At 46.9% G+C, this 17125-nt stretch overlaps 1 protein-coding gene across 2 annotated transcripts; it reads left to right on the top strand.

Moving 5' to 3' along the window:
• Positions 1-1013: 1013 nt before the first annotated feature.
• Positions 1014-17002, top strand: mettl16 (methyltransferase 16, N6-methyladenosine). Of its 2 annotated transcripts, none has more exons than XM_040189188.2 (10): positions 1014-1266; positions 1661-1798; positions 7395-7582; positions 8254-8394; positions 8647-8762; positions 8938-9080; positions 10761-10830; positions 11952-12041; positions 15933-16106; positions 16192-17002. In XM_040189188.2, the coding sequence occupies exons 2-10, from the start codon at positions 1671-1673 to the stop codon at positions 16804-16806; spliced, it is 1665 nt and encodes a 554-aa protein (XP_040045122.2). In that variant the 5' UTR covers positions 1014-1266; positions 1661-1670; the 3' UTR covers positions 16807-17002. The 2 variants fall into 2 exon arrangements, with proteins under 2 accessions (XP_040045122.2, XP_040045132.2); XM_040189198.2 differs by having other exon boundaries at positions 1094-1162.
• Positions 17003-17125: the final 123 nt, after the last annotated feature.

Raw genomic sequence — 17125 nt, 5'->3', positions numbered from 1 at the left:
GTCTCACTCTTCACTCAGAAAACTGTTAACAATATCCTTGGATGTCATCATTGTTTGCAATACAATAAAATAAAACATCTGCATTGGTATTGTTTGTTATTATACCGAAGGGGAAGTTTATCATATTGGGGATAGGATGGATCAAGATATTTATACGTTCTGCATTTACCATAAAAATGTCACGACAAAAGGAAGGTCCATTAAAGCGTATATGTGTCAATAAAACAAAGCAAAAATGTTACATTACATGTCATTTGGCTGACGCTTTTGTCCCAAAAAATAAGTGCATTTCAATCATAAGGATACAAACTCAAAGGAACAAGACACAAAGTGCAATTCCTTTAAATAAGCTGATTTACATTACATTACATTACATTACATTACATGTCATTTAGCTGACGCTTTTATCCAAAGCGACGTACAATAAGTGCATTCAACCATAGGGTACAAACTCAGGAGAACAAGAAACAAGAAAGTGCAATTTCCTCAAATAAGCGAATTTACAATTTGCTATAGATGAGTGACGTGACAAGTACAATTTAAGTGCTGCAATTTGTTAGTCTTTAGTCGAGGTAGAGTCTGAAGAGGTGTGTCTTTAGTTTGCGGCGGAAGATGTGAAGGCTCTCTGCGGTCCTGATGTCTTCAGAGAGCGCGTTCCACCATTTCGGCGCAAGGACAGCGAAGAGTCGAGACCTAGTCGAGTGTTTTGCTCTCAGTGAGGGAGGGATTTACAACAACTTGCAATAAAACAATAACAGTGAAGATTATTAAGAAAAAAGTAAATTAATCACAGATAAACAGACAGCTTGCAATAGTGTTTATGATGTGGAAAAACAGTAAAATTACTTTGTAAAAGAGATAACGGAATAAACAAATATTTATATTTCCATATATATATATATAGAAAAAAATAGAAATATATATATATAAAAATAGAAATAGATATTCAGAATAAAAATAAAAATAAAACAAATAAAACGAAAAATAAAATGAAAATAGTAAAGTAAAAGAAAGTTGCACAGTAAATGAAGATAGAATGAAATAATATAAAGTAATGCCAGAATGATCTGAACCTCGTTTTTAATGACGTCAGCACGCACTGGCGTAAAGCGGTGACGTCGCAAACAACCAGGAAGAGAGAAGTGCACAACGTTTAGTCAACGTGAGTTGTGAAAGATTTTTCAACTCAGTCGTTTAGTCCAACAAAGTTACCACCAGTGGGAAAATAATAACACGTTTCCCCGCAACACGGACAATACTACAAAGGTAGGCAGGCAAAAATGGCAGCTACATAGTTAGCTTAAATGTTAGCTAAGTGCTGCAAACTAGCCCTACGCTCCAGTTACAAGAGAGTTGTTACCCGATTTAAAGGCTAACAAAGTCCCATCATTACAGACAATATAATATTATTCCACCCATCAAGAGAAGACCCAGCTGCAGGGAATGTCAGACTAGTTGCCCGCGTTGAGTATCAGACTTAACTATCTAAAAGAGTTAACGTTATTATATCGGTGTTGATGGTAAATTAGCTGTTATCTTTTAATGCCAGCCAAGAATCGACGTGAGCCGATCAGTGCCCCTACCATCGGGATGCTTCTCCTGTCTGTTGCGCCTGTTGTTTGCTCTTAAGTTGACCCTTTTTTCTCTCCGTTTCGCTCAGTGCTGTGATCATGTCTCTGAATAAGTCCATGCATCCCCGGAACCGCTACAAGGACAAACCTCCGGACTTCGGCTACCTGGCCTCCAAATATCCGGACTTCCAGCACTACGTGCACACCAGCCTCGCCGGACGACCCGTGTGAGTACACCAGACATGAGTGTGTCCTCTCGTTCCTCCCTCATCTCTCATCCCAAACCACCGACACGGTGATGATCTGCAAAACACTCCAAACTACCGTTGACTTGAAGTCCTCATCCGAGATTTTGTGTCTCTGTATTAAATGAAAGGGAAGAACCCCCTTTATTGTTTGCCTGAAATCATGTTTGTTAACCTACTTTGCTTCAGTTGTTGTTCTTACTTTCAGCGACAGAAATTTCTCAATTGTGGGTTTGCTGCTGCACATGTCGTGGGTCATTTTGTGTCAATAGGTTAACTACCAAACCAACTCCTGAAGAAATATTTAGAATTAGTCCAATGATGTCGGTGGGGGGGTTTCTAACATTACCTACACTGGTTTAATCCCCTCCACGTGGGTAAGTTCCCTCCTTCATGCACCTTGGTAATTAAAGTTGTCGTCACCTTATGTTCCTCTGTGTGATCCGCGTCTCTTTTAAATCCAGTCCGCTGAGACGTCCTTTTATTTTAAAGGGATTCTCTGCTGCTTGTATTCCTAATTTAAACTTCAAACCACAGAAAGCTGGAATCAAAGGTTGGTCCAGTTCTTCTTTTAGATGAGATGTTTACTCATATAGATAATTCTGTTCTCGGGCTGATTATTAGTGTTATAAATGGGTTTTAGGTATCACCATTCAGACTCCGATGCCGTAATGCCACTGGTACTACTACTGTGTTTTATTCAATGTAATTAAAAAAACACCCAAAACGCAACAATTTATCTTGGTTAAATCGGTCAAGTCTTTCAAGCGGGACGTGTCAGCTTGTCATTAAATACAAAATACAAATGTCTGTCAAAACAGCCAAATCCCTCTGATTGTAAGAGCTGACAGTTATTGTAAGACTAGTTTTTGGAGGTGCGCGGTTCCTCCGTCAGGACGGAGCGGCTCTCCTCCCTCTTCGTTTGGGTTTTGTGAAACGGGTACCTCGCCCGCTCGGTGAGGTAATCGCTTGTTATTGTCTGTGTTATGCAGATGAATGCTGACATGGTGTCACTGCAGCAAGTGTGAACATCTGTGCGTGAACGTGAACATATTGGTGTGGGCGAGGTGGCCAGTCAATCATCTTGTGTGCATGTGTGGGCAACGCTGTAAAAGCTCTCCTGGATGTTTGTCTGGGACAGGTGGTAATTATCACGTTGCAATCTGTCGGTGGACAGACAGACAGACAGACGGATGACAAACAATGTGCTGGTCGTGTAAGAGCTGGACAACCAATTTAGACTAACGGGGAAGTAGACAATTAGACAGAAGATGTATGCCTGTTTTTACAAATGTGAAATGACAAAGTACCTGAGCATTGGTGGATCACAGTAAAGCGAGCTGGAGGTCCGGCCCCCCCTGTTATTCTTAAAAACATCACATGCAACATGTTCGTTTCCATGAATTAACGGCCTGTGTGAAATAACCACTTGCTAAAGGCTTCTTCTGTATCCAAAGCGTATTAATTACTTAAATACTACAGATGACACGTTCTTCTCGTTTTATTATTAACAATTATCATTTAAGTCATTTATGAAAGAACAAGGTGAACCATTCCGAGCCGCGCTAGCATCTCTGCAAGGCCGCCGTACATGTGCACCGCCATGGTTTGAGTTTTCACACTTAAGTCTGCATGCTAACATCCTCGAACTGATGTTAAGCAGGAATAATGGTTACCATGGTAACCCAAGAAGTGTTGCAAACACATTTTTTACACCACAAAACATTGTCGATTTCCATTTCTGGTAAAGAACTCTGCTGACGCTTCCTTTTAGAGAAGCAGGTTCAGTTGTACATTAAAGTGAGTGAGAGGAATGAACAGAGGGTTTTGGGTCTCCCTTCAGGCTGCCAGCTCTCGTTAGCTGTCTAAAGAAATGTGGCTCTCCCCCCGTCAGTCTGCCGTTTCATCAGTTGAGGGATTAGTGTGATTTTGTATTTCCCAATGAATTCATTCAGTATTTAATCGGCGAGTTAGGGATGAGCGTAATCTCGGGGCGACACCTCGGGGGAGAAACGTCTCCCTTCATTCAGCGTCCGTCAGTGTGGAGGACTGATAGCCGGCTGGAGCTCCGCTCTGCACAGGCAGCAGGGAGGAGAAATATGGGGGGGGGGGTTGGATTTAAGTGAGGAGCAGATAAAATAAATAGTCTGAATTTTGGTTTGTTTCAGTTTTCGAGGGGTGGGGGCTAAGATCAGCCAGTTAGAGGGGTGGGACGTGGAGGTATGAATGGGTATTAAAAAGCAGCCTGACTGACATTTAATTCTGAAAGTCATATTTTTTATCCGATAAGAGACGTTCATCTGTGGAAGGATTTCCAATGGGGTTTCTGTTGAAAAGCTCAAAGGAAAAAGTATAAATGGAGACTGTTAAACACCATTTTCTATATTTTATTTCTTTTTGCTTCGTTTTCTGGGGCAAATGCACCTCAGCCCCTTTACCTTAAATCAACGACCCCCTCCTAACCACCTTTTTTTTTTTTTTTTCATCTGCATATCTCCAGAATTGCAATAATAACACAAAATGAGCTCATAGAAATCCAAGGTTTAGCTTGATATGTGATGCATTTGGAGGGAAAAAGTCCTGACACAAGAGAAGAAGTCCTGCTAATCAGCACAAAATGTTTTCCCAGCTCACTGAGGATGAAGTAGATGTAGCTTGAAGGTCGTCTCACTGTGTGTGTGTGTGTTTTCATGCTGATCATGTAGCGTGGAGGTGAGAGCAAGCTGTTTGTCAGCAGTAACTCCCCACCGCCCTCCCTCATGTCTTTCTCTACTTCCATCCGAACCAACGGCTTTTCATCTCCTCTTCTTCCCTCTTGCCTCCTCTTCTTCACACCCCGGTCCGACTGTTTGAGCTTAACCCCCCTCCCCCCCCCCCACTCTGCCTCCCCAGACCCCAGCACAGTGTATTCTCATCACAACTTTTCATTTGTCCCTCACTGTGTCCCGTCGGCCGCGTGGATGATGTCATTGCGCAGGGCTGCACGGTGCCGACGTACACGTAGCGGGCACTCTCACGCTCGGTCTGGCGTCAGCCATTGCTCCAGCGTGGCCGGATTTGCGTGCTCTCCTCATCTGTTCAGTAGGTGGGGTTGCCATGGCGACGTTCCATTCGCCGTGCTGCCGATGAGAGGGATCGGTCGGCGTTGCACACAAACGCACGACCACATGCACGACCACACGCACGCACACACACACACACACGTATGAGGGACTAAAAATAGAGAGCAGGCGTGAGCAGCTTCTCTCTCTGAATATTGATCCTTATCTAATGATGCCTCAGAGGAGAAATGAAAGAGGGCAGAATATTTGAGCGAGGCGAGCTTTTCAATTTGGGCGAGCGTAATGCTGATGCATCACTTCTCCCTCGTTAGCCTGAATCCTCCCTTTAGCTCAGGCCATTTTGGAATGTGCAAATTTCTCCACCGGTTGGTCTTTTGAAAATGGTCGCACACTTTGAAAGGACAGAGCAGGTTGTCCGTTCTCCTCCCGGAGGTCACAACTTGTTTGGCCGCTGATTAAACTGGACCATTAGGCTAATACGTTCATTAGGTGAGGAGACACAGGGGGAGATTGATGTCGGTCTCTACAGGTGAACCGCTGCTCGTTTTGGATCCCTCTCACACGCGGAGCGTCTGCATCACTCCCGATTGAAGACGCGTTCAGAGTCAAATGTGAAAATTAATATTTTCGAATGTAAAAAACAACAAAAAACACAACAGCGGCAGAGGCCCGACTGTCTGCTTAGCGCGCCTGACTACTGACTGTATATTGCATGAATAAAATAGACTAGATCGGCTACAACAGCTTCGTGCACTGCTTTGCTTATTTGCCATTTCATGCCAAGGAAAAGTTCCGTGTTTACCAGCACAGCTCACTCGGAGCGTTCAATGTCGGTACTGTAAAACCTTCAGTTTCAATCACTGAAGCCTGACATATGTGGGACAAGAATAGCGACCTTAAATTGCTTGCAGAAAACTCTTCATCAGCATTTGTTTATTGTTGTTGTTCATTTAAACGGCATTTGAACAGCGAGAGCGAGCGAAAGAGAGTGCGTGTGTGTGAGCGAGACGTCTGCGGTCTTGGCCGTTACTTATTTTTGTGCAGGTAATATTTTGTTAAATATTTTTAACTTAAATAAATTACCTGTACAAGTAGTTTTGTCTCGTTGTATTAATTTGTCCTGTTATTGACGTGTCTAATGCACAACCAGATATTCAAATATATTTGAATATTTGAATCTGTGTTTTTTTTAAAGCGAATATTCAAACGTCCTTTTTGAGCAATTTTGACAGCCCTAGGGGAGAAAGAGGTGGATCAAATCCACAGCCAGAAACCTTGTGGCCCTCTGTCTGTGTTTGTATGATAGCCTCTCCTCTGTGGTTCAGTTCAGTTGGTTTAAGGAATAAAATTGCCTTCTCTCCTCTGCCACTTCGGTCCACACAATCTCAATTTACGGTCATCAGTTAATTAAAAACAAGAAGCCAATTGTGTAGATAGAAAATAGAAAACAGGAGCAATCATCAATTTAAATTCAATTTTGCGTGTTATGAAATATCATCAAAGAGGAGCTGAATACGGAGAGGAAAACATTTCAGCTATTTGCGTGTAATTGATTTACGGGAGAAAATTCAAACCAAATCAGATGTCGGCTGCTTTGCGTCTCACAGATTTAACTCCAGCAGTAAATTTTATTCATTTTGGTGCTCACGCCGCACCGGTGAGCCGCCAGACGCTGCCATCACCGCGACGTGTCTAATTACATCTGCCGGGGTGCGAAAGCGCTCAGCTAAAGCTTTAATTACACCCATCTCGCCCACTCGTCCTGTCTGCCGCACTCGTGCCCCGCCTGTGTGACAGCTGAAATCCTCCCAACGACGAGTGGGACCGAGGACGGGGAGTAAAAATAGTGGGAGGTCTTTGCCATGTGGAAAATGTCATTGTCATTAGAAAGGGATGGTTGAATTGATGGGTGTGTGCGTGTGCGTGTGCGTGTGTGTGTGTGCGTGTGCGTGGTAAAGAGGTTCAGTGCAGAGAGCAGCAGGCTGGAGGAGCGGAGGGTTAATGAAGTGCAACATTAAGAGCAGATTGGCAAATTACTGGCAGGTCGCCTCATTGATGAAACAAGAGGATGCCACTAAATTGAAACCGTCCTCAAAGAGAAAATTGTGCTTTTAAGTAACATTTGGTTTGAGTCTTTGATCACTGTTTCTATCAGGGTAATTTTATTATATTTTATTTGGAAGAGAAAACAAAGGCAAATTATTCTAAACTTCAATCCCAAGGGCTGGAAATGTTTTAACCCTTCTTTTAGATAACGCCACCTCACGTTTAATTAAAAAAATGTACATAAAGCAATTGTTTTAACACACATTTTTACCAAATACAAAAATCTTGAAAAGTGAATTGCTCTTGTTCAAGAGACGACGAAAAGTTGTAAATAAAAGGTTTATACTCAAAATGCATTCCTATTCAATCATAGATAACAGTTGGAATAAAAGCCCCAAATAGCAGAATTAGCACCAGGTTTTAATGGACCTGAACACAAAGTCACTCCAGGTTGCTTCTTGCTCCTCTAGTGTGAATTTCAAAGAGCCGGAGGCGGTGCGAGCGCTGACCTGCACCCTGCTGAAGGAGGACTTCGGCCTGACCATCGAGATCCCTCTGGAGCGCCTCATCCCCACCGTCCCCCTCCGCCTCAACTACATCCACTGGGTGGAGGACCTCATCGACGGCCAGAAGCAGCCACGCAGGGGCATCGACATCGGTAACCACCGCCTCCACCTTTCACTGTGTGCGCGATTGCTTGACTTTGGTCATCGCCCCGGTGAAGGTCCTGCAAATACATCAAGCTAACCTTTCATGTAACTTGAGGGAAGAGAAACACGAATGACCCCGTTTTGTTCAACCGATTGTCCCCCAGTAAGTTTACATTTGAGACCCCGGCTCTTGTTTATTCAGCGTGTGGCTTCCAGCAGCTCAGTGTCCCTGCGTGTTTGACGCGCTGTCAGAGAAAAGGCTGTTGTGTGTGTGTGTGTGTGTGTGTGTGTGTGTGTGTGTGTGTGTGTGTGTGTGTGTGTGTGTGTGTGTGTGTGTGTGTGTGTGTGTGTGTGGGGTAAGGGCAAGAGGGGGGCTCCTCTTTAGGACCTCAGGTCACTGATTGATGACCCTGAATCTTTCTGTAAGCAGATTGAAGCCGTCTGCTCCCTGATGGATCACCACTGGGTGTTTCCTTCACTAACCGGTGGTCAATGAGCCATATGTGGAGGATTTAATAACAGCTGCTGGAAGTGACATTTATTGTTTATTATAATCTCTTTACTGTGTACTTAAACAACATATTTACCATATTGGCCAATGAAACGCATAGCCATTCATCTTCATAACAAACACACATCCTCAAGCTGCCACACTGTGTGTGTGTGTGTGTTTTCTCAGGCACTGGTGCGTCTTGCATCTACCCTTTACTGGGAGCCACGATGAACGGCTGGTACTTTCTGGCCACAGAGGTGGACGACATCTGTTTTGACTACGCTACGAAAAACGTTGAGCAGAACAACATGGCCGACCTCATCAAAGGTGAACGCGTTCCACTCGTTTTTAAACTGTTCTCTGAACTAACTGAGCTGTCGTCTATGACGATGGTAGATGCCAAAATGTAGAGGGACATCATAAAGAAAACATGAGTCAAAGGCTTGCTGCTGATTAGCCATCAACACCATCTACTGCTCATAATGTGAACAATCTTTCCAAAGGCTGTCGAAGGCCTTTGGTCTTTTTCCCGAGAGACGTTGAACTTAACTAACTCTCTGCGTGCCTCCGCTTTCCTAGTGGTCAAAGTCCCTCAGAAGACCCTGCTGATGGACGCCTTGAAGGAAGAGACGCAAATGGTGTACGACTTCTGCATGTGCAACCCGCCGTTTTTCGCCAATCAGCTTGAAGCAAAGGTTAGTGTTCCTTAAGCGTTTCTTGTCCTGCACTTTGAGATTCAAAACAGACCTTGTTGGACGTGAGTCAACGCTGCACTGGTTCGCTGTGTTTGTTTGCACAATAGTACCAGGCTTCTAATAGGATTTGATCCTAATCTGCCTCAGTAATGTCTGTCTTTGCTGCTCCCTCCAGGGGGTGAACTCCAGGAACTCACGCCGACCTCCTCCGAGCTCCGTAAACACGGGCGGAGTGACGGAGATCATGGCGGAGGGGGGGGAGCTGGAGTTTGTAAAGAGGATCATCCACGACAGCCTGCAGCTCAAGAAGCGCTTGCGGTGAGATGAAGACCTGCAGAATCAAACCCCGACTAGAACATGTTCTTTTCTTCTGTTTGCAACTCAGTGGCCCATTCGGGGGGGACAGGGGTGGGGGGGCTACCGCTACGTATCTGGTTGAACGAGAGCAGCACACATTGGTTCCCTTCGGAGAGGCCTGGCTGCTGAGAGCAGCAGGGAGGGGAAATGTGCACCTGCCCCCCCACACCCTTAATGATTCTGGCACGGGCTCATTGCTCACCGCCCTGCACCGTATCCGGGGGACCACTGGGAACAGCTGCGTGTGGGCCGTCACTCTACCCCCCCCCCGTCACCACGGTTGTCGCTGGGGCAGCGGGGCGAGTCGCGGAGAGGTGGAGCTTGTTTAAGCTGATTAGACGTGTCACACGTGTGTTTGTGGGCGTCTCGACACCTGCCGGCTCCCGCGCTGCCGTCCCGCAGCCGCTGTTTTCAAACGGGTCCGATGCTCAGGCCCGAACCAACCGGAGCCGAGTTGTCACTCTCCAAATGCACGCTGGGGCCACTGAGACGCCGGGTGTCCATGGAAACCCTGTCAGCTTCGGCGTTTGGCCCTTTGAGACGTCCCCAGCGCTCCCGCCCCCCGCTCCTCCTTCCCTCTTTTTTTCCCCCACTAAAGTGTAATTAGTGTCAGATCGGTGCACGGCACTTTACCTCCCGGTGCAACACGCATCAAAAGCCCGGTTAGAAATGGGGTGATACTCTGTATTTATCATGCTATTGATATGAAAATTGCCATCTCTGCTAATATGATTGTAATCACGCATGCTTCAGCAAATGTGGAAGCCGGTGCAGCTGCACACTCCAGGATGTTTGAAAGGCTGCCGGGAGCTGCGCCGGGTGTTTCCCCCCCCCTACTGTGTCAAAGTGGGAAACATCTGTGAATATTAGAGCTGTTCAATATTTCATTTTGTCAACCGGGGCTGACATGTTGCTTTTTTCTTCCCATCTCCCCCCTCTGGGATCTTCAAACCTCCCTAACCTGATTACAAGTCCCACTCCTCCCTTTGCAGTTCACAAGTAGAAACCCATTTTAAGATGTCATTTCATCTGCAGTTGTTGAGTGTGACCATAAACCTTTTTTTTTATTCATGAACATGGTTATTTACATGAGCCTAGGTTTTTTCACAAGGTAGAGACCTTCCAAGCCCCAAAAACACAATCTTGGTATCTTATCCAGAGGGAACACGCGGCTTTATCTCTGATGATTAATTGTGCTGTCCAGAAAACGGACACAAACGGACAAAAAGTCACAATTTTTTCAAATAAATATATTTAATTCCCCTTTGAAAAGCCACTCCGATTAGTCATCAGTGTTCAGGGAAAACTCAGCGAACCGTGACTTGTTTGTGAAGATTGACCAGTCTGACTGGTGTGTCCGTGCTGCCCGTCTGGACTCTGCTGCTTATTGATCAAGACACACTTTGCGTCTTTATTGCACAGCAGAGACTATTGATCAGGCCTTCACCAAGGGACATCTTCAAAACAGCTTTTCCTCCTCTCTTCACTGCACACATACACTCACGCCTGCTTTTCCTTTCTCATGTTTTTCTTTTTCTTTTCGTGTTTGAGTCTCTCTCCAAAGTCCGCCTGGGCTCGTTTGATCTCTGCTCGGTAGTTCGCGCTCGCTGAGGCGGCTGATACGGATTCTTCTCTCTGCAGGTGGTACAGCTGCATGTTGGGGAAGAAATGTAGCTTGGCACCTTTGAAAGAGGAGCTGAGGAAGCAAGGGGTGAGTACAAGCCGAGGCAAACGCGCACGGCGCATCTGCATCCTCTGCAGTCGCCGAGTTACAAAAGCACCCCGCAGCTTTTCATCTCTCGGCCCGCTCATGCGGGAAGGTGCCCCCTTCTGCGGCGGGCCTCGATAACGGCTTGTTAAAACAATCTTTGCCTACGAAATACAGCTCATCAGCTCTTCCTAATTTGCCCACGTTAGCGACGCATAGCTCGTCACATAGATGCAGGTAACGTGCGTCACCGTCATTAGGCTTCACTAATAGCACATGACTCCTGGCTGCTGCAGGCCTCTGGTCGTGTGTGTGTGTGTGTGTGTCCCCTCACATGCTCATAGGACCTACTCCACCTGCCATCCCCGGAGGCTCCTCCACAGGTTTTTTTTGGGGGGGGGGGGCTGCCGCTGCTCATCAGAGTGAGTGCAGCTTTGGCTCACATCCAGAGAGGAGACTGATGCCTCTTTTTGAAAGTGTGTGTAAACAGAAACCCTGGGCTAGTTAATATGCTAATGCTTTAATCACCCATTACTCCATCTTCTCTCCAGTGTCTCCGACTCTCCTTGCGTGTGTGTTTTTTTTTTTTAATTTAGCAAATGCGTGTGTCTCAAATAAAGAGCATTCTGGCCTTCATCTTAGTGACACTCCTCCACCTCATATTTACAGAGGCAGTCCCAAGGGACGCCTAAAGTTCTGTGTTAGCGCAAGGGAAGGTTTTCACACCACGTCACGGGTCTTTATTTTCTTTACCAGAGATGTGGATCTCACAGAAGCCAAAAGTCAAAGCGGGAAAGAACATACGACCGGTGCATCTAAGAAAAAGGCTATAATAACATTGTTGTTTCCAGCGCGTTTCCTCCCGTAGGATAAATGCTACTCACAGAGAAAAGGAGTTCCCTCCTTTTTGACTTTTTCAAACCTCCTTGAACACGTTCACAACATCGTATGAAATAAAACCATCATATCATTTAATCCAGAAGCTACTAGTAGAGGTGGATTAGATGCTTGACCAATTGTGATCTGTTTCACCGCTCATCACTTTGCAAGTAAACTGATTCATCTGCTGTACGCAGCAAACAACATGCTGATCACGTCTAAACTTATTTTCTTTTGTCTCTCAGGTACCGAAAGTAACGCACACAGAGTTCTGCCAGGGACGCACCATGCGGTGGGCGCTGGCTTGGAGTTTCTATGACGATGTGATTGCTCCCGTAAGTCTGAGCTGATTTTATTTGCACACTTTACACTCAACAAATAGCTGGATGGTGAAATTCAGTACCAATGTGCATTGATTACACCAAAAAATGGACTTGTTTTGGTTCCAGCTTTCAATACTTGACGGTAATCTCAACAATCTCGGCCATTTCGGTGCTTAAAGTGGATATTTCCAAAACCCCAAAGCCGCCTCCTCAATTATGTACTACCTCCATCCTCTCGCCCCTCTCCACACTGATCCTCTCCCCCTCCAACTCCGTCGCATTAGCAGCACTTACGCTTCTCTGGGGAATTGTTTATGTGGGTTTTTTTCCATACTGTATCCAGGCAACAGTTGCCAGGGCAGGACTGTGTGCATGCACACCTCACCGTTGTCCTGCCCGGACCGCGAAGTAGCCCCAACCGTTAAAGGACACTAGAAATGTTGGAGTGCCGGCGGATTAAAAATGGGGGAAGGTGGAGGCCGTCAAAAGAGGCTGTGTGATGACAGCAGTTTGTGTTCAGATGGACTCTCTCTCTCTCTCTTTTTGGCTTTTTCAGCATAAAAGCAGTTGTGCAGAATGATTGGCCTACTTTTTCTCATGCAACTCTCACAGACCCCTCAAGTGCGTGTGTGTGTGCGTGTGTGCGTGTGTGCGCATGACAGTAGTTTCTGCTTGTGTTATTCCGTCTATGCTTGGCTGCCCAATCCTGCCTGCACGTGTGCACCTATGGCCGTCTGGAATGTATGTATGCATGGGGTGCTCATTAATGTTCCATACATATGTGACACGGATGCTACAGCGACCTACTTCAGCCTCTTAGAACACGTCACCTTGCAAAGCGCTACTGCTCTGTTGTGACTTCATTCGACCACATTCGACAACGGCACAAAAAAGAAAAACAAGGATCTGAATCAATCGCTTCATCTCGCACCCCAGACGTCCTCCGAACACAACTGGGTAGAAATGGACCGGAGTTCATAACCATTCAGTGTGTTTGCAGGTCTTTGGTAGTACGACTGCATATGTGAATATGGAGATGTGTGGGGACTATAACCTCCTACAAGACTTTATCAGCCACTGCTAGCATTAGATACCCAAACTGTCCGCGGTTAAGTGGCATTGTGGGTAATTTATTGAACAAAGAGGACGATATCTCGTTGGTTGGTTGAAATTATTTGAATTCCATTGTGAGTCGGTTGTTCTAGAGTCACAGAAGCTCTTCAAGTTCTTTAAAATCTTTTATTCTGTCGTATTGCTTTTATTCTGGTGTCCGGCCCATGTTGTCGCACGGGCATTTGTCTAATTTTTATCATATAAGATATTCCCATTAGCAACGAAGAAATTTGGACTGAAGCGAAACAATTTGCAGATAAATAAATCCATCAGAAACAGACAAAGGGGAAGAGACTGTGGACGGGGAGATTGGAGCAGGTGGAGTCAGAACAGACGGAGGAAACAAGGCTTTATCTGCGCCTTGAGGCGTGTTGTTACTCATACAGGCCTCTGGCGGGAGAGGGTTCATGAGGGGGCAGGAGTCCATGTGGGGGGGTGAGTGTATGATTTACAATTTCTGCCTGAAGCTTTAATACGCTACGTTTTGTTTTTGTATGTGAGCCCACTCACCATCACGATGGATGATTGAAAGACACGTCCTTGTTGCCGGGCTTTTAAAATTAGGCTGGGCTTTTATTAGGGAGGGGCTGTAATTTACACACCTTATGTGTGTGTGTGTCTGTGTGTGTGCGAGCGGGCGGGAGACCATGCAGTGAGGTGAGAGCGCGTAAGTAGGATAAATAATAGAGTGAAAGAGTCTGGAGTGGAAGTGATTGTGTGTGTGATATCGCACACACGTGGCTCCCGTGTGCTCTTTGTCCGAGGCGCTCTCTGTGTCCGTGCATTTTGGCTGCGTGTGTGTGTGTGTGTGTGTGTGTGTGAGAGTGCGAGTTCATTCACTAATGTGTTTGCGCAAGAATCTGTGTCAAGGATGCCGCGTACAAACAGGCCGGTTCGGCTTGATGGATTTTTATTGATTTCCTTTCCTCCAACAATGAGCTGCAGGGCTCACGGAGGGTGGAGGAGAAACGGGGGAAACAATAAGAAAGAAACCCACTCGCCCCTCCTACATGCACCATTATTTCAACAACACATCAACGCATAATCCAGATTGATTTATTGGGAGTGAAGACGTTCCCTTTTGTCCAATCCAGCACATGCACGGCTGTGAATTTGTTTGTCAGACTTTATACTGATTCCTGTTATACTAAAGAGCGTCTGCAGAAAGACAACACGCATGACTCCATGTGCTGCGTTTAAAAGTGATCAGAAGTGCACACGGAGCAGCGCATCAGTGTGAAGGTCACAGTCTGCTCCTTCCCTCAGCTGTTTGTAGGTCAGTCGGCCATTCTGTCTGCTCTGTCACAGTAGAGTGCCCCTTCCCCCCCTCTCCCTGCCTCTGGCCGTCTCCCCACTTTCAGTCGGCCTGCAGTCACATGCCAGTGCAGCTCTGACTTATTTGCTGCAGTGGACTTGAAGGGTACGATGTCGGCGGAGCGTTTAATTCTGACTCGGTTGGGTAATGACCTCCACCGCCATCCCAGCGTGGGGTGAGAGGTGGGGGAGAGGGGGGGGGAGGGGTGGGGCAGAAAGAAGCACCGGGGTTCTACTCACTGGTGGGGGTGCCGTGTGGTTTGAGCGCCCTCTTGTGGTGCGTGAGGACCCTCCACCTTCCGTTTGACCTTCGATGCTCATCACAGCTAAACGTAGGAGCTCACGCGACGAGTCTGCTGCTGATGTCACGGGTCGTCACTGATGCGTTTTGTAAATGACACGTTGTCCTGGATGCCTCGTCTCGAACGTCCACTCGTGAAATAGAATTTGTGACATTCGGGAAAGAGGCATGTGCAAATTTGTCAGATCAGGCCCTGAAAGACTAAACATTATTATGGGAAAAATGCTTAAATATTTAATAGAGACACTGGATTCACAGTCTGGCTGCTTTTGTTGGAAAAGAGACAAACGTTAGTGAGATAAGTAGCCAATTCGTCATGGGTTGGTTTTCCTTCAGTCCTCTCCAGCCGCCGCTGATATATATATAAATACTAGTTTGTGGTTGGGTATATTTCTTAGCCTTTACCAGTGAGCAGAGAAACAATGGAGGAATAATGGATGTGGTCTCATTTGTACACACAACCCTTTTTCATGTATTGTTCCTGTGGTCTTCTGGGGCTGAAATCACAACTAAACATGGCTTCCCCACTGAGGCGCTTACCTGTGGTTCTGCTTGCTCTCAGATATCTGGCATGTACGATTTTCCTTTTGTCTCTCTGCCGTGAAGCTGCAGCTTTAACTTTGAAGGGCCGCCTGGTTCTGGACGTGGTTGAAGCTAGAAGTTTTCCTTTGGAGCCTGTCTGGCCGTCTCTGTGGCGGGAAGCAGTGGTGGTTCTGAGCAGCTTGCAGAGAAACTCTCGTCCCACAGCAGCGGGGGTCCGACAGTCCGCCGTGGCCTTTGCTCCCCTGCAGGGGGCGCAGCTTCACGCCTCGGCGTCAGACCCTCGTCCCCTTCCTCCCCCCCGCCGGAGCTTCTGGTTGAAGGTGGAAGGACAGTTTTGAGAAGTCTGGCGGCCCTGCGTGACACCACCAGATTTTGACGTGGAATCGGACAGCGATGCAAATAGAAATACATAGAAATAATGAAATATCTTCACTCTGGTCAGATCGACTCAGTATTCAACTGACACTGTTTCATAACAAAAAAACACGGCCTCAAAGAAACATTTCATCTTTAGAAATACAGACTGCGGATGTTTCTACCGTGTTGTGTTTTGTGCGTCAAAATCCCGAACACGCTGCTAAAGACTAGCTTACTTATTTCCTCCGTCTCTCTCTCTCTCTCTGGTGTCTCAGTCTCCTCCCAGTAAGAAGCGCAAGCTGGAGAAGGTGAAGAAGCCGCTGTCGTTCACGCTCCCAGAGGCAGGACTGAAGGAGCTGCAGGTCAAGGCCTCGGCTTTAGGCGGCAAAGCCCGCGGCCCGGTGGACGCCGTCGCCGCCCTGCTGGAGAAGACGCTCTGCGACCTGCGGGTAAGCTGCTGCCACCATTCTCCTCAATCTCTGACTCTGCAGAGTCCGAGGCGTTGGTTTGTGACGATTGTCTCGCTCTCCGCAGGTGCTACACAAGCGCGTGCCGTGCACGAAGCAGGAGCAGAGCCTCGTCCTAACTGCTGTGGAGAACACCTGGATCCACGGACGTCAGAAGCGGCGCGACGGGTCGCGTCACTTGCGGGAAGTTCCCAGGGCGCCGCAGGGCGCCGCGGCGATCTCTCAAGCCGCCTCGACCGCGGCCCCCCAGAGCCAGGGCGAGGACGCCCCGGACAAAACTACGTCCGCACGAGAGCCGACCGGTCGGCCGAGGCCCGATGAGCGGGTTGAAAACGCCGGCCCTTCGTCTTCAAATGAGACGCGGGACCAAGCGGCCGAACGGAAAGAGGCCGTGGAAAACGTGCCAGCTGGAGATGTGGGCGCGGCGTCTCCTGCCTGCGCGGACGCGGTGCGGGAAACGGCGTCACGGGAAACGGCGGACGCGGCGGGCGAGCCGCCCTGCAAGCGACCCGTGAGCCCGGCGGTGGAGCGCTTCCTGTTCAAGTGTCAGCTGAACGTGGTGCCCGAGGAGAGCGACGTGGTGGTTGAGATGCACTGGGTTGAAGGTCAGAGTAAAGACCTGATGAACCAACTGTGCACGTACCTAAAGAACAGCCTCCTGAGGTCTGTCGCAAAGCCCTGAATGCTCCGAAATATTAGCTTTGGTTTCATTATTGAATTTTGTCTTCTGGAGGTATGTTTTCCAGTTAATTAGTAGTTTAAATCACAATATTTGTTCTTGGCCAGGTTACCTTTTCAGGTAGTAAATACTGTATATTGGTGTTTTGTCCTCAGCGTTTTTTAAACATTTGCAAATAAATGTTAACTTTTCTAACATGTTTTCTTCTTCACTGTCACTATCTTTTTACACAATTTATAAAATGTATCCAAATTATCCAAATGCATTGTGGTCCATGCAATCATTTGACTAAAGATGAGGCTTAAAAACCAGGTCAACATGA

This window comes from Gasterosteus aculeatus, chromosome 1, assembly GCF_964276395.1.
Source record: "Gasterosteus aculeatus chromosome 1, fGasAcu3.hap1.1, whole genome shotgun sequence".
NCBI lineage: Eukaryota > Metazoa > Chordata > Actinopteri > Perciformes > Gasterosteidae > Gasterosteus > Gasterosteus aculeatus.
This window is presented reverse-complemented; position numbering and strand designations above follow the sequence as displayed.